Source organism: Varroa destructor, unplaced genomic scaffold, assembly GCF_002443255.2.
Source record: "Varroa destructor unplaced genomic scaffold, Vdes_3.0 BEIS01000003.1, whole genome shotgun sequence".
Classification (NCBI taxonomy): Eukaryota; Metazoa; Arthropoda; class Arachnida; order Mesostigmata; family Varroidae; genus Varroa; species Varroa destructor.
This window is the reverse complement of record NW_019211456.1, coordinates 51,557,031-51,576,694: the sequence shown is the minus strand read 5'-3', so window position 1 is coordinate 51,576,694 and position 19,664 is coordinate 51,557,031. Positions and strand designations below refer to the sequence as shown.

Genomic DNA, 19,664 nt, shown 5'->3' with positions numbered 1-19,664 from the left:
TCAGGTGGTTTTATTGTTATTACTGTTTTTTTTATCATGATGATATATTACTATGATGATATGTTCTAATTTCGGAGATTTAGAACCATCGCGTATTTGACTTAAATCCAGCAACGGTTATAGCGTTTATGTTGCTATCTTTAGATAAGATCAGCCCAATGTAATAGGAGAAGTTTCATCAGGTAGATTTGAGTATAAAGTTTGCCTGTTATACAAACATCTACCGAAAAACAATGTATAGCTAAGTATTTAAATGTTTATGGACGCATAGATTATATATGGCATCACATAAGTGCTAGTGAAATAAATTGGGTTTATCTTGCACCCCATCAGATGTATAATGTTGACTCTGGGTCGAGCTTTTATCCTTGCTAGTTGATTAAAACTAAGAAACAGGTCAAAATTTTAAGATGTTTCGCGCTAAACGCTTACGACGGAGATTTTCGTGTCGAAACGGTCCTTCGTGACACCCGTGAAGTTTCAGCAGTAGAAGTACATTAAGCGTTCTTTCAATCAGTTCTTTAAAACAATCTCTGAAGTGTATTCCGGTCAAGCCATAGCATGAGTGAAAAAGTAGTGCAGAAAATATTCATGTAAATGTAACACTAAATTATTTTTAAGTCATTTTCGAATTCAACCGCGCTCATAGAATTATATATACGAGTAAGTCAATCAATTTAAACCAACAAGTTAGAAAGAGGACACTGTAAAAACTATCTTAGTCAATCTAACATATTTGCTTTGAAGCCTCGGCTTCCGACTCCGTTTTTCAGTGATGAGGGATAGCCCCGTCTCTGGTACAATTGAAGGACGTTAATCGCAAAATTTTTCAAAATATTTAGAGGACAGAGATGCAAAAATAGTGCTATCAATAGCAGTTTCACAAATTACTCTTAATTTCAGTTTACTATGATTTTACGGCTACATTGATACTTTGCTTCTAAACAAGTGAGTTTCTAGCGGCTGCAAGGATCGATTTTGTCAAAGAAGATAACTTCATAAAGGTCATACGAGACAATAACATAATGTAATTCCACTTTGTACATGACAGTAATAGATTCATTATAATAATTATGCACGTTTACCCATTTTCTAATCAGAAGAGCACCCTAGAGGTCCCGAAAATAAGTATATATAAGCCATATAAACCTTTAGTGCAAGGTCTATCATTTTTAACGGAAGCTCAATGACTAAAGTAAATAGAGGCGCTTCGACGGCCTTCAGGCCACAGAAGCTTCTTATCTGTGGAATAAGTAATAAAGTAATTAGGTAGCAATTAACTTACGATACGATACGATTACTAAGATACGATTATACTGAATCGACCAAGCGTTTGTTTTTAAATCATTTCAAGTACAGCAAACTTTTACAAGGGTTCAACCTTCCCTGAGAGAGATAAATAGCTATTAACGTTTTGGCTTTAATTTTTATGCTATAGAGCCTACTGTTGACATTCTTACTGCTGTTTAAAGCATGGTTTGTGGTTAGAATTGGAATCGCCAACTTGGAAATGTTAAAACTGATCTCGGCAAGCGTTGCCCAATATTGCTCATTAACTGCCAGTCTCAGAGACGATCTTTGTTTTCCTAGATATGTTTTTCCAGCGAGGAAGTCGTAAGGAACGCGACGTCGAGTACGCGGTATTTTTGCCGTGTTTTTGCTAAAATTTGCTCCTGACGGACCCACCCAAAATGCAGACCGCTTCGGCACCGAGCAGAGAAAAGTTTAGAAAAGAAAAGTAAATCAGAAAAAGTACATAAGTAGCAAAATTTCAGAAATTACTGTCTGACAAGCTTGACAATAGTACTAATTATATCCGATAATAATAGCAGTTGTTAAAAGTTGAGGGAAAGTTATACTAGCACAAGCATTCGTGCAAAAGAATTTTCATGATTCAATTCTTGTCATAGTCATATCACGAAAAAGACGCCAACCATTAAAAAGTGGGTGAACGTTTAAAAGCCCAACAAATATCCGCTGAAACACAGGTTTCTATTATTGTATATAGATGTTCTTACTTGTCTTGCACCCGGCGCAAGATCAGGAAGAGGCCACCTTTTCGGAGGAGCGTTATAGCTCGCTACAAAAAGTAAATCGGCAATGGCAGCACCTGCCGACAATGGTCTTTGCCGTATAGATACAGATATCAACATTATGAAAATGCATTAGGTGTGGTATAATTAACCCCACCGCTTATTCGATGATAAGATTACACGGGGGGATATGCGTACTGTATTGGGAATTCAACGTTGAGCGGCAGACCCGCAATTCTTTGAATTTGCGGAAGGCCAATTGATTTTGAAAGAATGAAGCTCGTTTTGAGAAGGTATATATATATATAAGAAGTTAAACTGCCTTCTCAAAACGAGCTTCGTTCCTTATATCTTATTATTATTATATATATTAGCTATATATATTAATCTCATGCAAGGAAGTTCTTCGTGCGTTTTAACTTACCGCTAAGTACTAAATATTCTTTAACTAAACGAAGACAATCTTGATGTTGGAGCGATTTGTTAAGATACGTAGTCAGTTTGTAAAGCTCAGTTCCTTTTAGCGTCGTATGCGTTTAACCGTTAATAGATGCTTGCTGAAGAGCTGTACACTTTCAGGACATTTGTATAGGTTGGATATTTTATTTGGTTAGGAAAGGCAAAAATAATTCGCTTAGATATGATTGACTTGTCTATATCTGGGGAAGACTTCTTCGATTGCATTGAAGATGTTATTCCAAATGCAGTAGCGAGTTATGATGTTTCTGTCTGGCACTTAATTTTTAGTTTTTATGCACGTTATTATGTTCACTATCCCCTTCTTAACGCAGTGGGTATCGTATTTGTATGTCAAAAATGAAGATGACTTCATGGATTAGGTTCAAATCTCGGCGTAAACAGACTTTGTTTCATGTTAAGCAGCAAGCCGTCTGGAACAATACTTCCTTACCTTAATCACGAGGCGTGAAATATGAAAAACCCACTAAAGAACATCCCTTGATTGAAGTTTTTTTTTTATGTACTATTGGTTAGTTAACCTCTCTATGTTTCGAGTTCCACGTCCGGTATGGCCTTTAAGCATTCCATAAAACGGCTGGCTCTTGACACAAAACGAAGCCTGCCTATGCTCGGATGCAAACTTAGACCACAACGTGCCCCTAAAATAAGCAAGCATATACTTTATCCACAAAGCCATCATGGAGACTAAGACTAAAAACTCACCTAGAAACCATAAAGGATGCTTATTTGTTAAACCGCTCTTTAGTAAATCTTGTTTTTGGACATATATTAAGTTAATCTCGAGCACTCTCGTCGTGTATAACCTAAGTGATTTTCGTCACTTAGGGCGTAGTGTTACCATTGTCGGTGAGTACCCGAAACAACTCTTACAAATAATTTTCCGATTTTTATATTATGGTCCAGCAAGCATTAATGCAAAACTTCTGGTTTGTCTAAAAGATGTATTAACATGATATTCATTTATATTTTCGTTTTCCTCCAACTAGAACACGTCAACTTCGATAAAATGGAATTAGAATATAATTGTAATTAATTTTAGATACGATGATTTGCAAAACCCTAACGTACGAAAATTCGTTTACTCGGAAGATGTGCCAATTGTTTGTCTTGGTACGTTACACATAAAAAGGTAAAGTGTTGTATTCGATGGATGTACTCATCACATAAATTTTTGTGGTGTAGTTTTTTAGGCCTATGAAGATAGTCTATGAATGATCAAAATATTCAACTAAAATGTAATAGGCAGCCTCGTTCTTATTAAACATTGCATTGTGAATACGATACCGATGTTATTAGGGCTTTAAAAAATTAATTTTTTACGATCCTTTTCATAACTCGTGGTAGATTTTACACGTGGACACGGAACCTGCGAGAGTGGTCTGTTTAAAAGCAGAAGTACTACATTCCACGCTTAAATAGGTCATTGTTAACAATTTACTTAATAATAATAATAATAAGCGAACGAGGCTTTTCAAGTTCAAATTAACTAGATTCGCTTTGGTCTTCCGCCCTTCATTAATCTTGTTTTTTAGTGTTATAACGTCAATAAGCAAATAAAACACAGTCAGATAGGTGTTGATCTAAAAAAAACTCCCTAATTTCTTTTTATTGCAATACTTGAAAGGTTCATTGCTTTCTGCTCGCCTATTGTCATTCTCCCGTATTTTTTCTTTGCCTTTTTCTTTTAAACTTCCGTGTTGCTCCGTGCACAATACGATAAAGGACCGAGTATTTCCCAAGCTGTTATCGGTGTCCCTCATACTATTTACGTGTTGTCAAAAACACTAGCGCACAACAGTTTTGCATCCATTAGTGTTAGTAGTTAAGGAGCACCACATATATATCGGTAGTCCCATCATCTCAGATGTAATCTTGAAACAATATTACACTTATTGCCGCCACATTATCGTTGCATTTTTCGTTTCGAGCAGTTAAGCTACCCATTCGCTTTGTCCGCGTATGGTACCTTCCATTTTGGATTAATCTGGTTTTGTAAATCTAAAACAATAACAGCCATATGCTACTGGGCAATATAACGCTACAAGATAAAAATGAAACGCCTCATTCAAGCAAGGGATCATTATTGGTACCACTGAACTTGCAAAAAAAAGATGACAGCTTCAAGGCTTTTTGATCAGAAATTTTCCAAAAAAGAGCAGTGAAGGTTTATCTCCATAACGGGCCTTCTGATAATAAGTTACCCTATATGGTTGAAATTTTGGTTTGTTAGTTTCGTTATCTTTTCGATACAATATTTTCAGGGAGTAACTCAAGACCAATAGCACATTATGGCTGCTATTCTTTTATGTAAGATCCCTCGATTTATCGATGTTCGACTACATCGTTGTTATGAATATAGAGCAGCAATATAGAGTAAAGAGTTCTAAAGTCAGCAGAGGTTGAATGTGATGATAACAACTATTTGTAGCATATACTGCTTCTAACAATCAATCAAAGAGAAAGTTTAGGGAGATTGGATCTTCGAGTCGGTAAAGTGAGTTTTTTAATCGACTTTTGACCTTCCCATTAGTACAGGACATGCCACTGAAGAGTGAACATGATATGTGCACCCTTGCATGTGTTGAACAAGTTGTTTTCGTATACTAATCCGAGGCCACTTCAATATTTTTATTGTTATCATCATTGACTTTGTAATACAGGTCAAGTTCACCGCGGCAATGTTTCGGGGCAAATAAATGGAAATAGAGGAAAGGTTGACTTGCTGCCTTTGGGTGCCATTTGAGATAATAGTACGAGTTTTAATTATTTTGAGAACAAAACACGAAAAATGGTGCATGTTTTTATGGGGAGTTGCCCTATTAGGCACATTCACGAGCGCGTTACGAAGGCTTTGATTTCTGCCTGTACTGCCTAAGGTCAACTCCCAATCGTCCTTCGTTAAGAGCGTCGCAGGTGAACAATCCACCGATATTATTTAGCTCATTTGAAAGTGCCGTATTTTTTTAATACAATAGAGATAATTTGAATACAGAAGAAATAGTCTGACTCTTAAAGTAACGAGGACATCCTTGGACAAGCAACTGACCGACTGTTCCACATCTCCGCCCTAAGCCCTGCGGTATATATGGTTCTGAGTGACAATCTATTGACTACGGCACAAGCAACTAGAAAGGTGACAAAGAACAGTGCTAGATTCATGATTGATTACCCAGTCGCGTTTCGAATACCAAGCGATGCATGATGTGCCGCCATGCTTTTGCGATATGCTACACATTGATTCGTGCAGCAATCGTTATGGCAGCCATCTATTCGTGTTACTTTATTGCATACAAATATGTGACACCGCACTGGGCTGTGCTGCATGAGATGGCGTTGATTAAGTAAATTCAATCAGTATATTAATTTATGTATCCTTAGAACTCATCACGTATCGTTTATTAGCTAGGTTCGTTCGAGACACCGCGAACAAACGCACGAGTTCGTACCTGGGCCCCCGCCTTTCTTCGCCACCTTGAAGTATAACACGCTGACGCGTATTCATATATGATCAGCGAATAGTTTTCGTCGGGATTTATTGCGCATGTATATATATATATGTATATATATATATATATCTTAATCTTTTTCACCTTCATTTTCACATACACCTTGTATGTTTATATATATATATATTCGTAGTATAAAAAGAGTGGTCGCGCAGGCGGATCAGATACATATTACTCTACTGTTTGTATATCCGACGCCTGTGTGTGTGTGTGTTCTAGATATCACTACGACAGTCGCAGATGGGTCGTCACACCATTCCTGTCCAAATAAAGTAAATACATATATATATATATATATATATATATATATATATATATATATATATATATAGAACATCTGTAAAACCTTAGTCATTTTGTGTAATGTGTTACTTGTGTGTTTGTTCGCAGTCAATGTGTCATTTTTCGCATATGTATGGCATATTTTTTTGTTGTTTATTTAAACATAACATGCTTTTTTTCTGCTGATGGGTGCTAAGCGTATGTTGTTTGTTAATTTTTTTTATAACAATATATTAACTAGACATTTATCCAAATAATTGATTTTTGTGTTTTTTGCGGTTGTTGATGAAATGTGAAAACAGAGTCGCATTTGTTCATCGACATTATAGTGTCCACTATGAAATATTTATATTTTGTATTCCTAATCTTCTTTGTTTCTTGCCAAATTGCACTGGATTTTTTGTATACACACACTGTTACATACACACAATAACGGTTGCTATACGTCCGACTACTAGGATATTAAGTGTAATGTAAGGATAGAATTCGTAGAAGGGTGCAAAAAAACGCGTCTTGCACAGGTCGTTTTCGACTCTACTTTTGTCTATTCGGTGATAGATGCCGACCGATGTACACCCACATGTGGGCATGCTCTGCACAACAACAAAAGGAAAGAATATCACCTTGTCCGATCAGAAGCACAGCCCTTTTCGATCTTACAAATTGACTGTTGGATCTTTCCGGCGCTCACTAGATATGATCACACTAATGCACAGCTGCTACAATAAGATAGCATCTAGCTTTAGTACGTCTCTCTTACTACTACTACAACTACTGCAACTATTACTAGTACTGCTGTCGTTGCCACTTCAGCTGAAGCCACCATCCATAAAAACGATGGCAATGCATCTATAATAAATGGCACCTACATTTAATGGGTCGCCCACGTGCTGCTTCAACTGCCCCCGTTTCGACGCCTACTGCACATCGTCGATAAATAAAGCAGGGAAACAACGTCCATAAAGTCATGGTGGGCTGTCGTGCGGGAGAAACGTTGGAAGGGGTGTAAAGGACCACATTAGGAGATGTTCTGTGTATAGGTAAACAAAGCGAATAACAAAGTTATCAAAATCAAATGCATCATTAACAATATCTAGGGCATCTATTACGTTGACTCCGGCACAAAAAATACAAACTCGTAATAACAAATCGTTGAACAATACACTGAAGCGTCAGCCTAGCAGAGCACCGCCTGGCACATCGCTGAATTGCGTTTGCTCTTGTAAAGGAAAAACGAACACTACGTAAAATATTTTGTGCTGTGTGCATGCAAGCATTCGCGGAATCGCAACGATAGGGGGCACGATAAATGGGGTGTCTTCAGCCAAGGACCTTAGCCATCAAGGTGTCTGTACTTCAAACTGCTGGGTGGAGATAAAGACATAAGAAGCCCGCTTTGAAGTTTCACCTGCCTCCGTTGACTCGTTGATCATTTCATGGCAGCTTCATAGTGTATTTGTTATTGTAACGTTTGCGTATTTCAGCTGTTGTTCGTTTTGTCTTGTCAATACTTATGTAGTATAGTATTTGTCGATATATTACTTTTGTGTATTTATTGATGGGAAACTGATCTTTTATGAGGTGTTTTCTTCGGAATCATTTGACGAAGGTGGGGATCTTCCTGGCGGAGAGGCTTGTGCCTGATTGTGGTGAGCAGAATGGCCACCAGAATTCGAAGAGGCGGATGACGGCCCGGAGCCAGACGGACTCCACTTGCGGAACGCCTCGACATCAAATGTTGTTAAATCCTTGAGAGGCAAATAACAGAAACAAGAAGCAATAAAACGACAAATCTAATCTGTAACAACCAACGATATAGAAAATGTGCTAGATTTTATGTGTTAAATTTTTATCCAGTTCCATTAGTACTCACTGCCGATTAAAAAAAAATGAACATTCGTTATCCTGTCAAAGGTCCATTTAAAAATGCAAGTAGCAAACAGTTACCCACCTGTCGCATTATTACGACGGCAAAGTCTGGGTCAAGATTGTCGAGATCCTCGGGTGCCTTTTTTGTGAGCTCCGATCCGGCAAGGTCGAGCAACTGGTCCCTGGTAAGATTAGCGGCTTTCCCACTTCCACGAGTGGGGATAATATTTTCCTCTTTGCTTTCGGTCGTTTCGACCTCGGCCTCACATTTCGGCTCGACTTCACCAATGCACTCCGATGATACCAACGACCTGGCCCGATTTCTCGCCGGTTTATGATGGCCACCTTGGCGATCTCCATCAGAGTTGGTACTGACAGTTGGTGTCACATTGTCGCATCGATAAGTGTCCTCGTCACTGGAGCTCGAACTGCTCCAGCCGTCACCCGCTTTGCCCTTGCCACTGCCATCGAAATAGTTTCCGGCTCCCCGAGATCCCACCGTAGCCAAGCCTGCCACAAGGGGCAATTGACCCCCTCCACCTTGTTGACTAACTCGAATGAAATTTGGCTCGGTCAGCATTAGGGCTGCTGCCGAAAAGTGCTGCTCAAGCACAGCCTTTGCTGCCTGCAAAAAAATAAACACGGTGAGAGGAACATTTGTCATGTAAGTAGCACTTGATTTACCGCGATACATTGAGCAGAAAAGGTGTTTACGCACGAGAGCAAGTTGTTGTTTGGGTGCACTGATCTTAATGCCCTGCACCATGTAGGTGTAATCGCGGTCAGCTGTGGCGTCTCCTGTACTGAGTGAGTGCTGCAGAGGTGGCGGCAGTCTGCCTCCAGCTGTCGATCCGCCAGAACCAAGCGACAATGGTCCTTCGTGAGGACTTGAGGCCCCCGCCGAAGGCGAAGAAGCTCCAGCCGGAGGCGATTGCGGCCCACCGTCGTAACTGCCAGCCCCACTCGATTCCTCCTCTTGAGACGAAGGCTCGCGCACCGGTGATGCATTGCGCCTGATCGTTTCCTCAATTAGTTGTCTCGCTTGACTGCATATAGAAGATATAAAGAGGATGAATACATAGAGGTATAGTAGTAGAAAAAGTGGCGAAACAAAGATCTTATCCATAGGAAAAAAGGTACAGTTTTTGAGAGTAGCAAAGCAATCATTCCTAAAATGTTTTGGTACAATATTTAGTCCACCGGAATAGAGTGTGAGTGTAAATTATTAGGAGATACTTACTGAATGCTTTCTTCGGTGGGTCCAGTGATTTGAACCAGCCGGTCCCGGGCCCCTGGACTTACTGTAAATTGATACGCGTAATCGTTATAGTTTTATATAGAACATTTTTTTAATTTGTATAACGAGTATAGGATTGACTGAATGAATTTGCTCCGGAAATCATTGTTTTGACGTACCTCTTTGGAACGAGATGACTGTATCGCTGAGCTCCTCTATCATATGCACACGGCGACCCTTGATTCCCATAACTTTGGTTCACCAAAGCACAACATGGTCAAACAATATGAGCAAGTTCTTAAGTAAATGTTATACGTATCAAAGGAGTATGTAATATTAACAGTGCTTACATAATATTTTAGAGACAACAAGGCAAACATATTCTAGCGAAAACAATTTTAAGTATGTATTTTTGGATAAATCAGACCAGAGCCGAAAAATAGTGAGTTTATTTATCACTGCTCTTATTGAGCTCACACCTTTTCCGGAGTCAGCATTTCGTATAATGACCTCGTCCTTGAGGAAGTTGCGGCCCGGAACTTTGGCCGGTTTGCCAAACTTGCCCGAAGATCTGAGAACTTCGCCAGGCATAAACGGAGCTGCTGCGGCAGCCGCAGCTTGAGCTTGCGCGGCCTGCGCGGCCTGCGCAGCTTGCTGCGCCTGAGCTTGAGCTTGAGCCTGGGCCTGTGCCTGCGCCGCTTGCGCCTGTGCCGCTTGTGCCGCCTGCGCTTGAGCCTGGGCCTGAGCGGCTGCTTGTGCTGCCGCCGCGGCCTGAACGGCCTGAACGGCGGCAGCCGCCTGCACCTGCTGTTGCACCTACATACAGCAGAACCACAATAATCATTATTATATCACAATAATAATCACAAGTTCGACTCCTGTGAAGCAAAACATCCTTCTATAAAAACCGGCCCTAAACAAACCAAAAAATGTTTGTGCTTGACCTAATTTTTTTTCATTTCGGAAGCTTATGGTGTCATTTTCGAAAATAACTGACAAAACGGATTTAGTTACAACAATAATTACATATTAAATCGATAATTATATATGAAAACTTTTAAGTCATTGAAAAATTGGTAAGGGTCAGTGTATCTAACTCTATATAAGAACAAAGCAGCAAGGCCATATATACATACAGCCTAATTATCTACGACCCTCAGCATGAAGAATCCAGTCATTTTTGAAGCAATAATAGTATGCAACTTGAAAACCCACCCCGTTGGTATAGTACGTAGTCATTCTATGAACAACTGCTATAGTCGTATCTTTTTCTGTATTGTATGCAGCCAATAAAGAACAAATTACACAATAGTTGCCTATATTATAAATGAAAAAAGAGAGGCAGCTTCAACAAGATCTTTCATTTAGTTTTTGTTTTGAGTTTATACCATGAGTTGTTTGTGTGTACGTACCTGGCCTAGCGGCACATTGACATTAACGTTGGCCAAGACATTAGGCTGTACGTGGCTACCGGCTGGCATTGGGAATTGCGTGAACGGTATGTATTGAGGAATGATCATAGCCGGACCGTGACCGTGTCCGTTGGCGGGCACCTGCTGCACCTGTTGTATCTGCTGTTGCACCTGCTGAAGGGTCAGCGGGGGCCCCGGCAGAACAACCTGACTGCCTCCACCTGCACTTCCAACTTGCGTCACCGCGCATGAGTCCGGCTGCAAGAATAATTCCTGGTCATAGCGCCAAACATCTTGACCGCCATCACTGGGACGACCAAAATACTGACTGTTCAATTGAATTGAGGAAGTGACGTTCGCGGAACTGGAATTACGCCTCAAGCATCTTGTAAGTTGATCCTTGCAGCTTTCCAAAAAATGATTCGGGATAATCCGCATTTCGTGTGTCGCAGAATGTGTTCATCCACAAGCATCTCATTTGCTTGCAGGTTTGATTAATGTACAACTGACACCTCTGACGCATTTCGAAGAACCAACTTTACATCTCTATGATTGGTCTGCGCAACAACAGGTTGTGTAATTAATGATGAGGATGAAAAATAATTTTGAAGTGTGGACTCCTAAATTAACCTTTCACAGAATGAAAGATTTACCTACCTGCCCCCTTGTCGACCTCTATGTATCCTAGCGTAAGCTAGGAACCAATTACACGTGATACTTCAAATGGTCAATGTGTGAAGTTGTGATTAAAGAACATTTTAATAACTTGAGTCTTAACCACTTGTTCCACATCCTTTCAAAAGTAAATCATAGACCAGGCTTTAGATCTATAGGTCAGGAAACGTTAAATGCGGTTTGTAATCTGAGAGCCAATTGAAGCTTCACTAATATCCCAGAAACCTACTACTAGAAGCCCGATTATAAACTAATCTAGAGTCGAATGCAGATAGTAAATATCAGGATCCCACCTCGAGCTTCTTGTAGAACTCGGCAACGTCATCAGTTAACCTCCATTTTAAGCCGCGCAACTCCAGCACCTCTAAAAGGCGAGTCCTCGCAGCAACGTCTAAACGATCATCTCGGGCTGCCGATCGAAGTGTAACCATATAGACATCAAGTTGATCGCGATGGCCATCAGAATCCATATGAGCACCTCGCAGTTTTAGTAAGTGGCACACACGAGCTACTTGCGCCGAGGTTGCCGGCTCGTAATTCCCGTTCGAAATCGATACATGCAGACTTTCTAACTCGCGCAACACATCGTCCTCTGTAAAGAGCCACACAACACATTGCCAAAACGTCCAGTTCCGTTGTAATAACTATTGATTTATTTCTCATATCTTTTTTGTGGTCTTATGTTACTTTTGACAACATTTTTTACTTACTCGATAATACTACAATGATATTAAGGACTTCTATTGCCAAGAGCAAGGCAACCGTTACCAGTTAGTACAAAAGCCTACCATTAATGTTGTCCACGTTGGCGTAAGTGAGTGCTACAGGCGAGACTAACGGAGGTACATTTTCAGACTCGCTTGAAGAACCCAGCTTCAGAGGCCGCGGTTTGCTCAGCTTCTGAACGCACTTTACCGAGGACGACTTCGACAGCGGAGCGGCTACCGACATTTTGCGTAGTAATGAAATGGCAATCTAGATTCGTTAAGGTATATCTGCAAGGTTGCTGAAGACCTGCGGGATTTGCAGGAAGTGGATTTTTCCGCACACCTCCACTCGGAAGCTTGAAGAATGAGGGACTACCAAAGATGTTAGCGGGCAGTGTTGCTTTGCTTCTACGTTGCGTTATTTTTCTTGATTAAATAGGTTCGTTGAGTGTACTCGTCACCTAATACTTGTAGGTATAGGTATATAGCTAGTAAGATTCGTTGATTCGGAGTGGTTATTACTTGCTGAAATAGAAAAAGACGGAATGGCAAAAAGTAGCTAGTCGCTTTTATTAACTTAGTATTTTCACCTTGCAACAATGGGGTTGGTGGAGAATACAATAAGATAAAATTCTTCTTCTTTTTAGAATATATTGATACTTGAGCACACTAGGTAGCTACCATACTTCTGCTGTGTCGTAGATAACAATGTTGTTCGACAATTTATGAAAATGAATGATTTCATTGCATGAACTGAGTTCCTATCTTGCTGGTTAGCCAAAATCCAAACAATGAAAAAAATAATGCTAAAACAGCGCAAACCACTTCAACTTACCGACGGATAACTTTGACTCTAATTGACAGCTTGCGAAGTCGTTGATGAAGATGTTTCTTTGATACTTGATTACTGCGAAGTCGTTATTTGAAAGAAATTTTTATTTTGTTGATGAGCGTCTGACACAAACGAAAAATATTCTTGCAGGTCTCACTAAATGACACAAGCGGAACTGCGGAAATGAAAAAGGTGCAGATTGAATCACCGTTCTCTTATATTTTGTAAAAACTCGTTTAGCTACCTAACTAAAAGTGCTGAAATGTATACCCGAGTGAATTAGGTACAACTGTTGCAAAAGCGTTATAAGCAGATATGTTAATTCAAGCTTTTTTGAAAACAACTATTTAATTAGGTAGCAAGGGTTTTAGGTGCAACAAAAAACTTCTTTTACATATACTACATGTAGCCTAACAAGTAAATCCTAGTTAATAGAGGTATTACAAATACTGTACCTGTTGTGGTGCAGTTACGGCCAGCAGTAAAATAATCCAGTACAGTATTTACTTCAGTTAAGTTCGTTTATTTGATTAGATTTGAAAACGTATAGTTCTTGTCTCCCTATATACACAGTCAATGTCGATACATTTTTATAATATGTAACTATATAATAAAAAGAAAAAAAAAAAGAAAACGCTGGCTGTTGCTTCGTCTACATTATTTAGATTATTTAGCTTGCCGTCTGATCGAAAAAGAGGGAAGGATCAAGCCAATGACCCGTCCAACAGCGCAACCGCTATATTAGCGAAGAAGGAAGGACTCACGAAAACAACAATAACAACAGATCCGATGGTGACGAGAAGAAAGACGTTAAATCATCGAAAGGAAGATCTACCCGTCTGTCTGGTGACTAGCGACACTAAAGAAGCAAACCCAAACGAAGGCGATAGCAAACATCGAACGAGGCGACGCAAGCCAAACTGAATCGAAGTCAAACGAAGCCATCTGGTTCCAGACTGATTGACACGAATTTCACCATTTTTTGCTAATGCCTTCACACTGCTGACGTTTCCATGGGTAACGGATAGCCAAGACGATTGAAATGTACTACATCTATACGAAAACCTTAAAGTAGTAAACGTAAATTGTATCGAACGAAGGAACTCAGCGCTGACATACGCAGCGAACGGAGGCATCGCATTTATGCAAATGTGCAATGCGGGGCATACAAACGCTTGGCATCTGGTTGCGTAGTCTTAACAAGTAACAATAGTCCACAACAACGGTGCCTTAGACATACTGCAGTTTCACTGACCACAAAAAAAACGTTAGCGTAATTTAATTGGCTATCTTCTAATGAAATACGCTGCTAAAAGGTAATCGCGCTAGCTGTCTCAAGCATCTGCACCCGAATTATGGACGAACATATTTAGTTTTACGTGCACCTTTTTTTTTTTGAGTGTCTTCTCTGGGCCTTTCATAAAGCCCAGTGCTCCAACGTGCTTCTAATTTCTGACACCGCCCCCTTTCGTAACAGTAACAACTGCTAGCTACCGGAATAACAGTAGTTTCACTAAAAATATATAAACCCTACAGAAATATACGTCAAGTCAAACCCTGAACAGCACGTCGTCTATAATGCACTGGCATCGCCCAAAAAACAGCACGGACATCAGTTACTGTTGACGAAATGGCCTCGCACATTTTCATCAACATTTGCTCAGGTAGAATCCTGGGAGCAAGACACAGGCGTCAGGCTCACTCTGACAGATATGTATCCGTTCAAATCATGGGTTAGTATTACCGCCAACGATGTCAGTAAGGCCAACGAAGGCCTTGGCACATGCTTGGTCTTTTACAACTCATATATATTTAATAGTAAACACGAATTCGTTGCTTATCACAATAGGCAGCAAAACATGGTTGGAATTAACGATAAAAGCCTTTTCCGCGCACAATGTCAGTCTCCTGAACCACCTGACTCTGAGCCATCTACTAGAGAACAAACAGATCCTGTCCCGTCGTTGCTATAGACAGCACAGCGAAATCGAAAGGCAAATACGTCGGCGAATGAGCAAATATTTGTGCATATATCATACACATATAACTCAGAATTACGATCGATCCAGACAGCCACTCAACTGGACTGCGTCCGCAAGACTGTCACAAGCCTTATAGTTAACCTAGTTCGCAGCTACACACCAGTTTGTAACTCACGTGTGGTGCGTAGTGGCTCCAGAAGGCTGATTTCGGTCGGAGTGTAAACGCTGAAGTGTCAGAGCGCGCTCTCTAACGATTTTCTGGTCTCCGCATTGGCCTGCTGTACCCAGACAGCCCCCTGCTGCAATACAACCCAATTCAACTACGGACAGCGCTCGTTCGTTCGCTTGCGCACCACTCGCTCGCTCACTCACTCATTCACTCACACAGGGCGCAGCGAGCAGCAGAATCGATAGCAGTAGCAGCATCACCATTGAAGCAAAGATGTCCGTTTCCTATTCGCGATAGCGGGTGCTGCTATATTGCCACTACTGGCTGGCGAACTCGCCTCACGACCCCAGCGCCATCAAACAGCCAGCGGTGGAGCGCCAAAACACAGCAACCAGGGTTTTGAGCGGGGTTTTTAACAGTTCGTACATCCGGAAGAGTACATATAGATGTCTATACGTCGTAACTCAATATATTAAGAAAATATGAAAGCTACAATATGTAGGATCTTCCAGTTGTTTGTTGCCTGTTTGGTTATTAAGTCAGAACACGTATTGAAGACTGGGTTGATTGAGTTTGATTATCCGAAGAATATTTAACTAAAATTAATCGTTGGGGCTGAAACATTTCTCATAAATAACTTGGAGGTTTTGATTCAGCGTGAAGCATTTTCGTTTACTGCGAGCCAACTGCTAGAAGAAACTGGAAAACATCAAATGTAAAGCTTTATTTAAGCACACTGAATATTTACGTGTCGTACTTCCGTCACTGTTCTTAGAAATGCTCAGAACAATTAAAGAAATATAATACGCACGTTTCTAGCATTCGCAGGCAAAAAAACATCGAACGATGCTGGATATAATTCGAGGAAAAGTAGTTCTCTAAACTACACTAAAATAACAAACGATCGGCATACCTACAGGGTTAGATCTGTCTCGATGTCCGATACGATTATCGCTGTAATTGGTTCAATCTGATAGGAATTGTTAGTTCTTTCAAAATAGAGTTTTTCTTGCGGATAGTATGAGTAAGCAAACATATATACGTAATGCAACGTAACCTTATGTAGTATTACTGCGCTATTAACCAAAGAGACGGCAATATAGATCGGGATCAACGTTGTTGATATTTATTCAAGAAAAAAGCTAGTGGTTTTAATAATAACAGGCAAATAATACTGTGAAGCACCTATATACATATGCTTCACCTATGATCACCGCACTTCGCCTGTACTGCGCCTCACCTCACGTTCGTATCCGCATTATTTGTTTGGTATGATTATTGTTATATCGCGATCATCATTTCCTGCATGCTCCATTTGTTTTTAACGTTTGAAAACTTTTTCAAAATGTCTCTCTCTTCTATAAGGTTTGCCTTCTTCGAGATGAGATCGACTGCCTGTCGTGGGTAGACACTATATTTTCACTTTTACATCTGAGATCTTCAGGCGTTTTCACACTTCAGTTGTCTCTCTGTCTTCCTACTGTCAGCGTATAGATAAAATATTCCTACGATAATTAGTATTATTATCAATGCTGTTAGCGCATCACAGTATTCACTTGTGTTTCATCACTCGAAAGCCATTTGAAGTTTAGCGGCTGTCTGGTTTCCTTTTTTTGTGTAACGTTTATCTATGTCCTGCTTAGCACGAGCGTTCGCTGAAGAACATAACCAGTTCTTCGGTCTTTTCGTTCATTTTACCTATTTCATTGTGACGTCTTTCAGTTTTCGCCCTTCGTCGGCTTGGTGATGACATCGTTTGTCATATGGGTTAGGTGATGGTTGATGGATGAAAATTATAAAATTGGTTAATGTTTCATTTAACGGAAAAAGGATATTCTCCTCCATATTTCAAAGAGATCCTTGTGAATGCTGTCGCTTTTTGCTATTATTACTCGATTTTTATTTATGGAATCTTGTGTGTCTTTAGTGCTTTCGCTGCCCTGTAGTTTCGTTTTCAGTCGTAAATAAGTTAGGTCTAGAAAACCTTGCAATCGCTGCGCAGTGTTCTGTAAATTTTAATCATGACAGTAACAACAACAACAATATTACTGAGAATTATTCTCGTACCGTATTTCGTATGTTTACAGTTTGTACCAAGTAATGAAAAGCTAGCCCGTTAGTTATATTTAGCGATACTGATAAAAGAGCAAATAACAACAACTAATCTGTGTCGCAAACAATTTGTCTTGATGTTTGCTTTCCTTCTTTCATCGGCTATGAACAATCGTTTCGTTTTTTTTTTAAATAACTTTTTTCCGCGCGTTTTAGCTCCAAAGATCTGAGTGTATCGGTTTGAATCCCTGTTTTTAATATGTCGCCTCCCTCGATTCATCTTTCTCTCACTCATACGACCTCCGTTAGTTTAAGTATGATTATTAGCATCGTTCTCTTGTATGTTATCTTTAGCCAGTCACGCTTATTCTCACATTATCTTCATGCGCTCAAATTTTAATTACGAGCATTTCTGAGATCATTTATTAGCTGCGTTTTTTTGCCGTAAGAGATACCTTACTTCATAGTTGTCTAACATGCGCTATTGGGTTTTCTATTCATTGCAGCTCCGATTATCATTTGGAAATAATCCTGGACTGGAATAGATCAATTAAGGGACTACTTGTTATTTTCTGCGACTTGCAGCTTAAATTAGCCTCGTAGTCTTTTCCGTATCCAGCCCTATCTACTCTTAATAACAACCCATGCCATTTATATATCGGCGCCGATATGTTTACGAGGAACATACTCACAAACATCGCGATACTTACGAAGGAAATAAAGCCTCCCCTATTGCGACTGCGTAGTAGATACATTCACGGTTATGCCTGTGTGTCATAACTGCTTGCTTGAAAAGTTATTGCAATCAATTCTACACATTTTCAATTTTCCATTACACTTTAGCCTTTTTCTGGAGTGATCCAAATTTTTTCTGTTCCTCGTCGTCTTCACGGCTTTTTATTATTATTCTATTATTGACTTCATAAGTTAGTTGGTATTTAAATTCAACTGCACATTATTAATTGCTGCAATCATTTCGCTCGTACTCTTCTATGGACAGAGTCACCACTTACGAGTGTATATATATATATGTATGTATGTAGCATGGTTTTTATATATAATTAGTTATCGTAAAGAGCGGTATGAAAAGGGGAACAACTCGAAGCGATTGTTACAAGACAAATACGTGTCGTATGAATATATATAGGATGTGTATATATAACCATTTATGTCTCCCTCTATTTTGTGGAATGTAGAACAATGACTTCTAGCTTATTTTCATTGTATATATATATATATATATCAGAAGTCATTGTCATCTTCTGTATGTTTTATGTCTGAGGATGGCTGTGTAGCAAATGGGCACATTTAGTCTCCCCTCCTGTTTGACTATAAGGCGCAATGCGGGAATAGGTATATAGATTTATATACGTATAATTAAGTATTTGACGATAATCAAAGTGTAGAGAGAAAGAATTCGAGTTAGATGCAAGAAGCCTAGAGTAGCAGTTAATATAATAAAGTAAGCTAGGATTTTTGCCGCTGGAAGCTTAGCTAATTTTTGTCACGGAAATGGTCATTAATTAAAATACTTATGATAAGATATAATATATGTGGCATTAAGAAATAGGATAATGTGGTTACGAAAAAAAAGTGCTACAGAAACCTTGTGACAGAAAAGAATAAGTCGAGCAGAACGGCGGCAATAGAGTATACTTCTTTGACATTTGTCCTACTGTTAATTTCTGGTTATTATTATAGGCTTAAAACCGATAAAAAAAGGTTCACTTTGTGCCGCTTACTAGTAGCATTCTTTTCTCTCAAAACATCGAACAAAATGTTTGTAGATTGACGCTCAGTACTAGTTTACCCCTTTACGATAGAGAACTAACTGTTAAAGGATTTGCTGAGGCCGCCTTTGATAAACGAAGTTTTAAAATACGGAGGCGCGTATTTAAATCAGAGCCGAGGTATAAATAATGCGAAAAAATTACAAATGTTTTTTCACTTTATAAATTACTGGTAAATTAGGAGACCACAGCGTTTGCTTATTTGATTCGATATTTACAAGTTTAAATTGTGAACTGTTAACACATAAGTCTTATTCTGTCAGTTGTTTGATTTAAATTCTAAATGTAACATGCTCATTTAAATTCAGTTCGAAGATTCGGCCTTTCTTGGTTAGTGAAACAACTAACAACGCTTTTATATATTGGTCTAGCAAAAAAATATAGAGATGATATAGGAAATCTACGAAAAAAAATGGCTCAATGAATTCTGTGTACTCCATTATAATGAGCATTTTGCAAAAGGCATAGTTGATAGAGGAGTAATTATTTATCATGCTAATACATTTATGACAAAAATAATGATTCAATTGCTGGTGTGAAGTTCTAACATTGTCAACTGCCAGTCCAGTTGTTGACCGATTCGTATTTATCTATAGTTTTGCTTGCCTTGTAAGCAAGCTAAGGGTACATTATTGATA

General features: G+C 39.4%; 1 protein-coding gene across 4 annotated transcripts; it reads right to left on the bottom strand.

The window, feature by feature from the left end:
• Positions 1–4,082: 4,082 nt before the first annotated feature.
• On the bottom strand, positions 4,083–15,848 carry LOC111247237 (uncharacterized). 4 transcript variants are annotated; one of them, XM_086985537.1, is made up of 12 exons: positions 15,191–15,848; positions 13,489–13,594; positions 13,037–13,108; positions 12,283–12,726; positions 11,788–12,086; positions 10,820–11,077; positions 9,887–10,223; positions 9,587–9,658; positions 9,411–9,471; positions 8,889–9,216; positions 8,253–8,795; positions 4,083–8,049 (listed from the first exon to the last, which is right to left on the bottom strand). In XM_086985537.1, exons 4-12 carry the CDS (start codon positions 12,443–12,445, stop codon positions 7,876–7,878), a joined length of 2,235 nt encoding a protein of 744 aa, XP_086841663.1. In that variant the 5' UTR covers positions 12,446–12,726; positions 13,037–13,108; positions 13,489–13,594; positions 15,191–15,848; the 3' UTR covers positions 4,083–7,875. The 4 variants fall into 4 exon arrangements, with proteins under 4 accessions (XP_086841663.1, XP_086841664.1, XP_022653656.1 ...); XM_086985538.1 differs by lacking the exon at positions 13,489–13,594 and having other exon boundaries at positions 15,176–15,848; XM_022797921.2 differs by lacking the exon at positions 13,489–13,594 and having other exon boundaries at positions 13,037–13,208.
• Between the last annotated feature and the right edge of the window lie 3,816 nt (positions 15,849–19,664).

Coding starts and splice junctions, on each gene's coding strand:
- LOC111247237 (XM_086985538.1), bottom strand. CDS start 12,445: ATGTCGGTAGCCGCTCCGCTGTCGAAGTCGTCCTCGGTAAAGTGCGTT. Junction 10,224..10,819: donor TCAATGTGCCGCTAGGCCAG/GTACGTACACAC, acceptor TGCTGTATGTAG/GTGCAACAGCAGGTGCAGGC. Junction 9,472..9,586: donor AGTCATCTCGTTCCAAAGAG/GTACGTCAAAAC, acceptor ATCAATTTACAG/TAAGTCCAGGGGCCCGGGAC.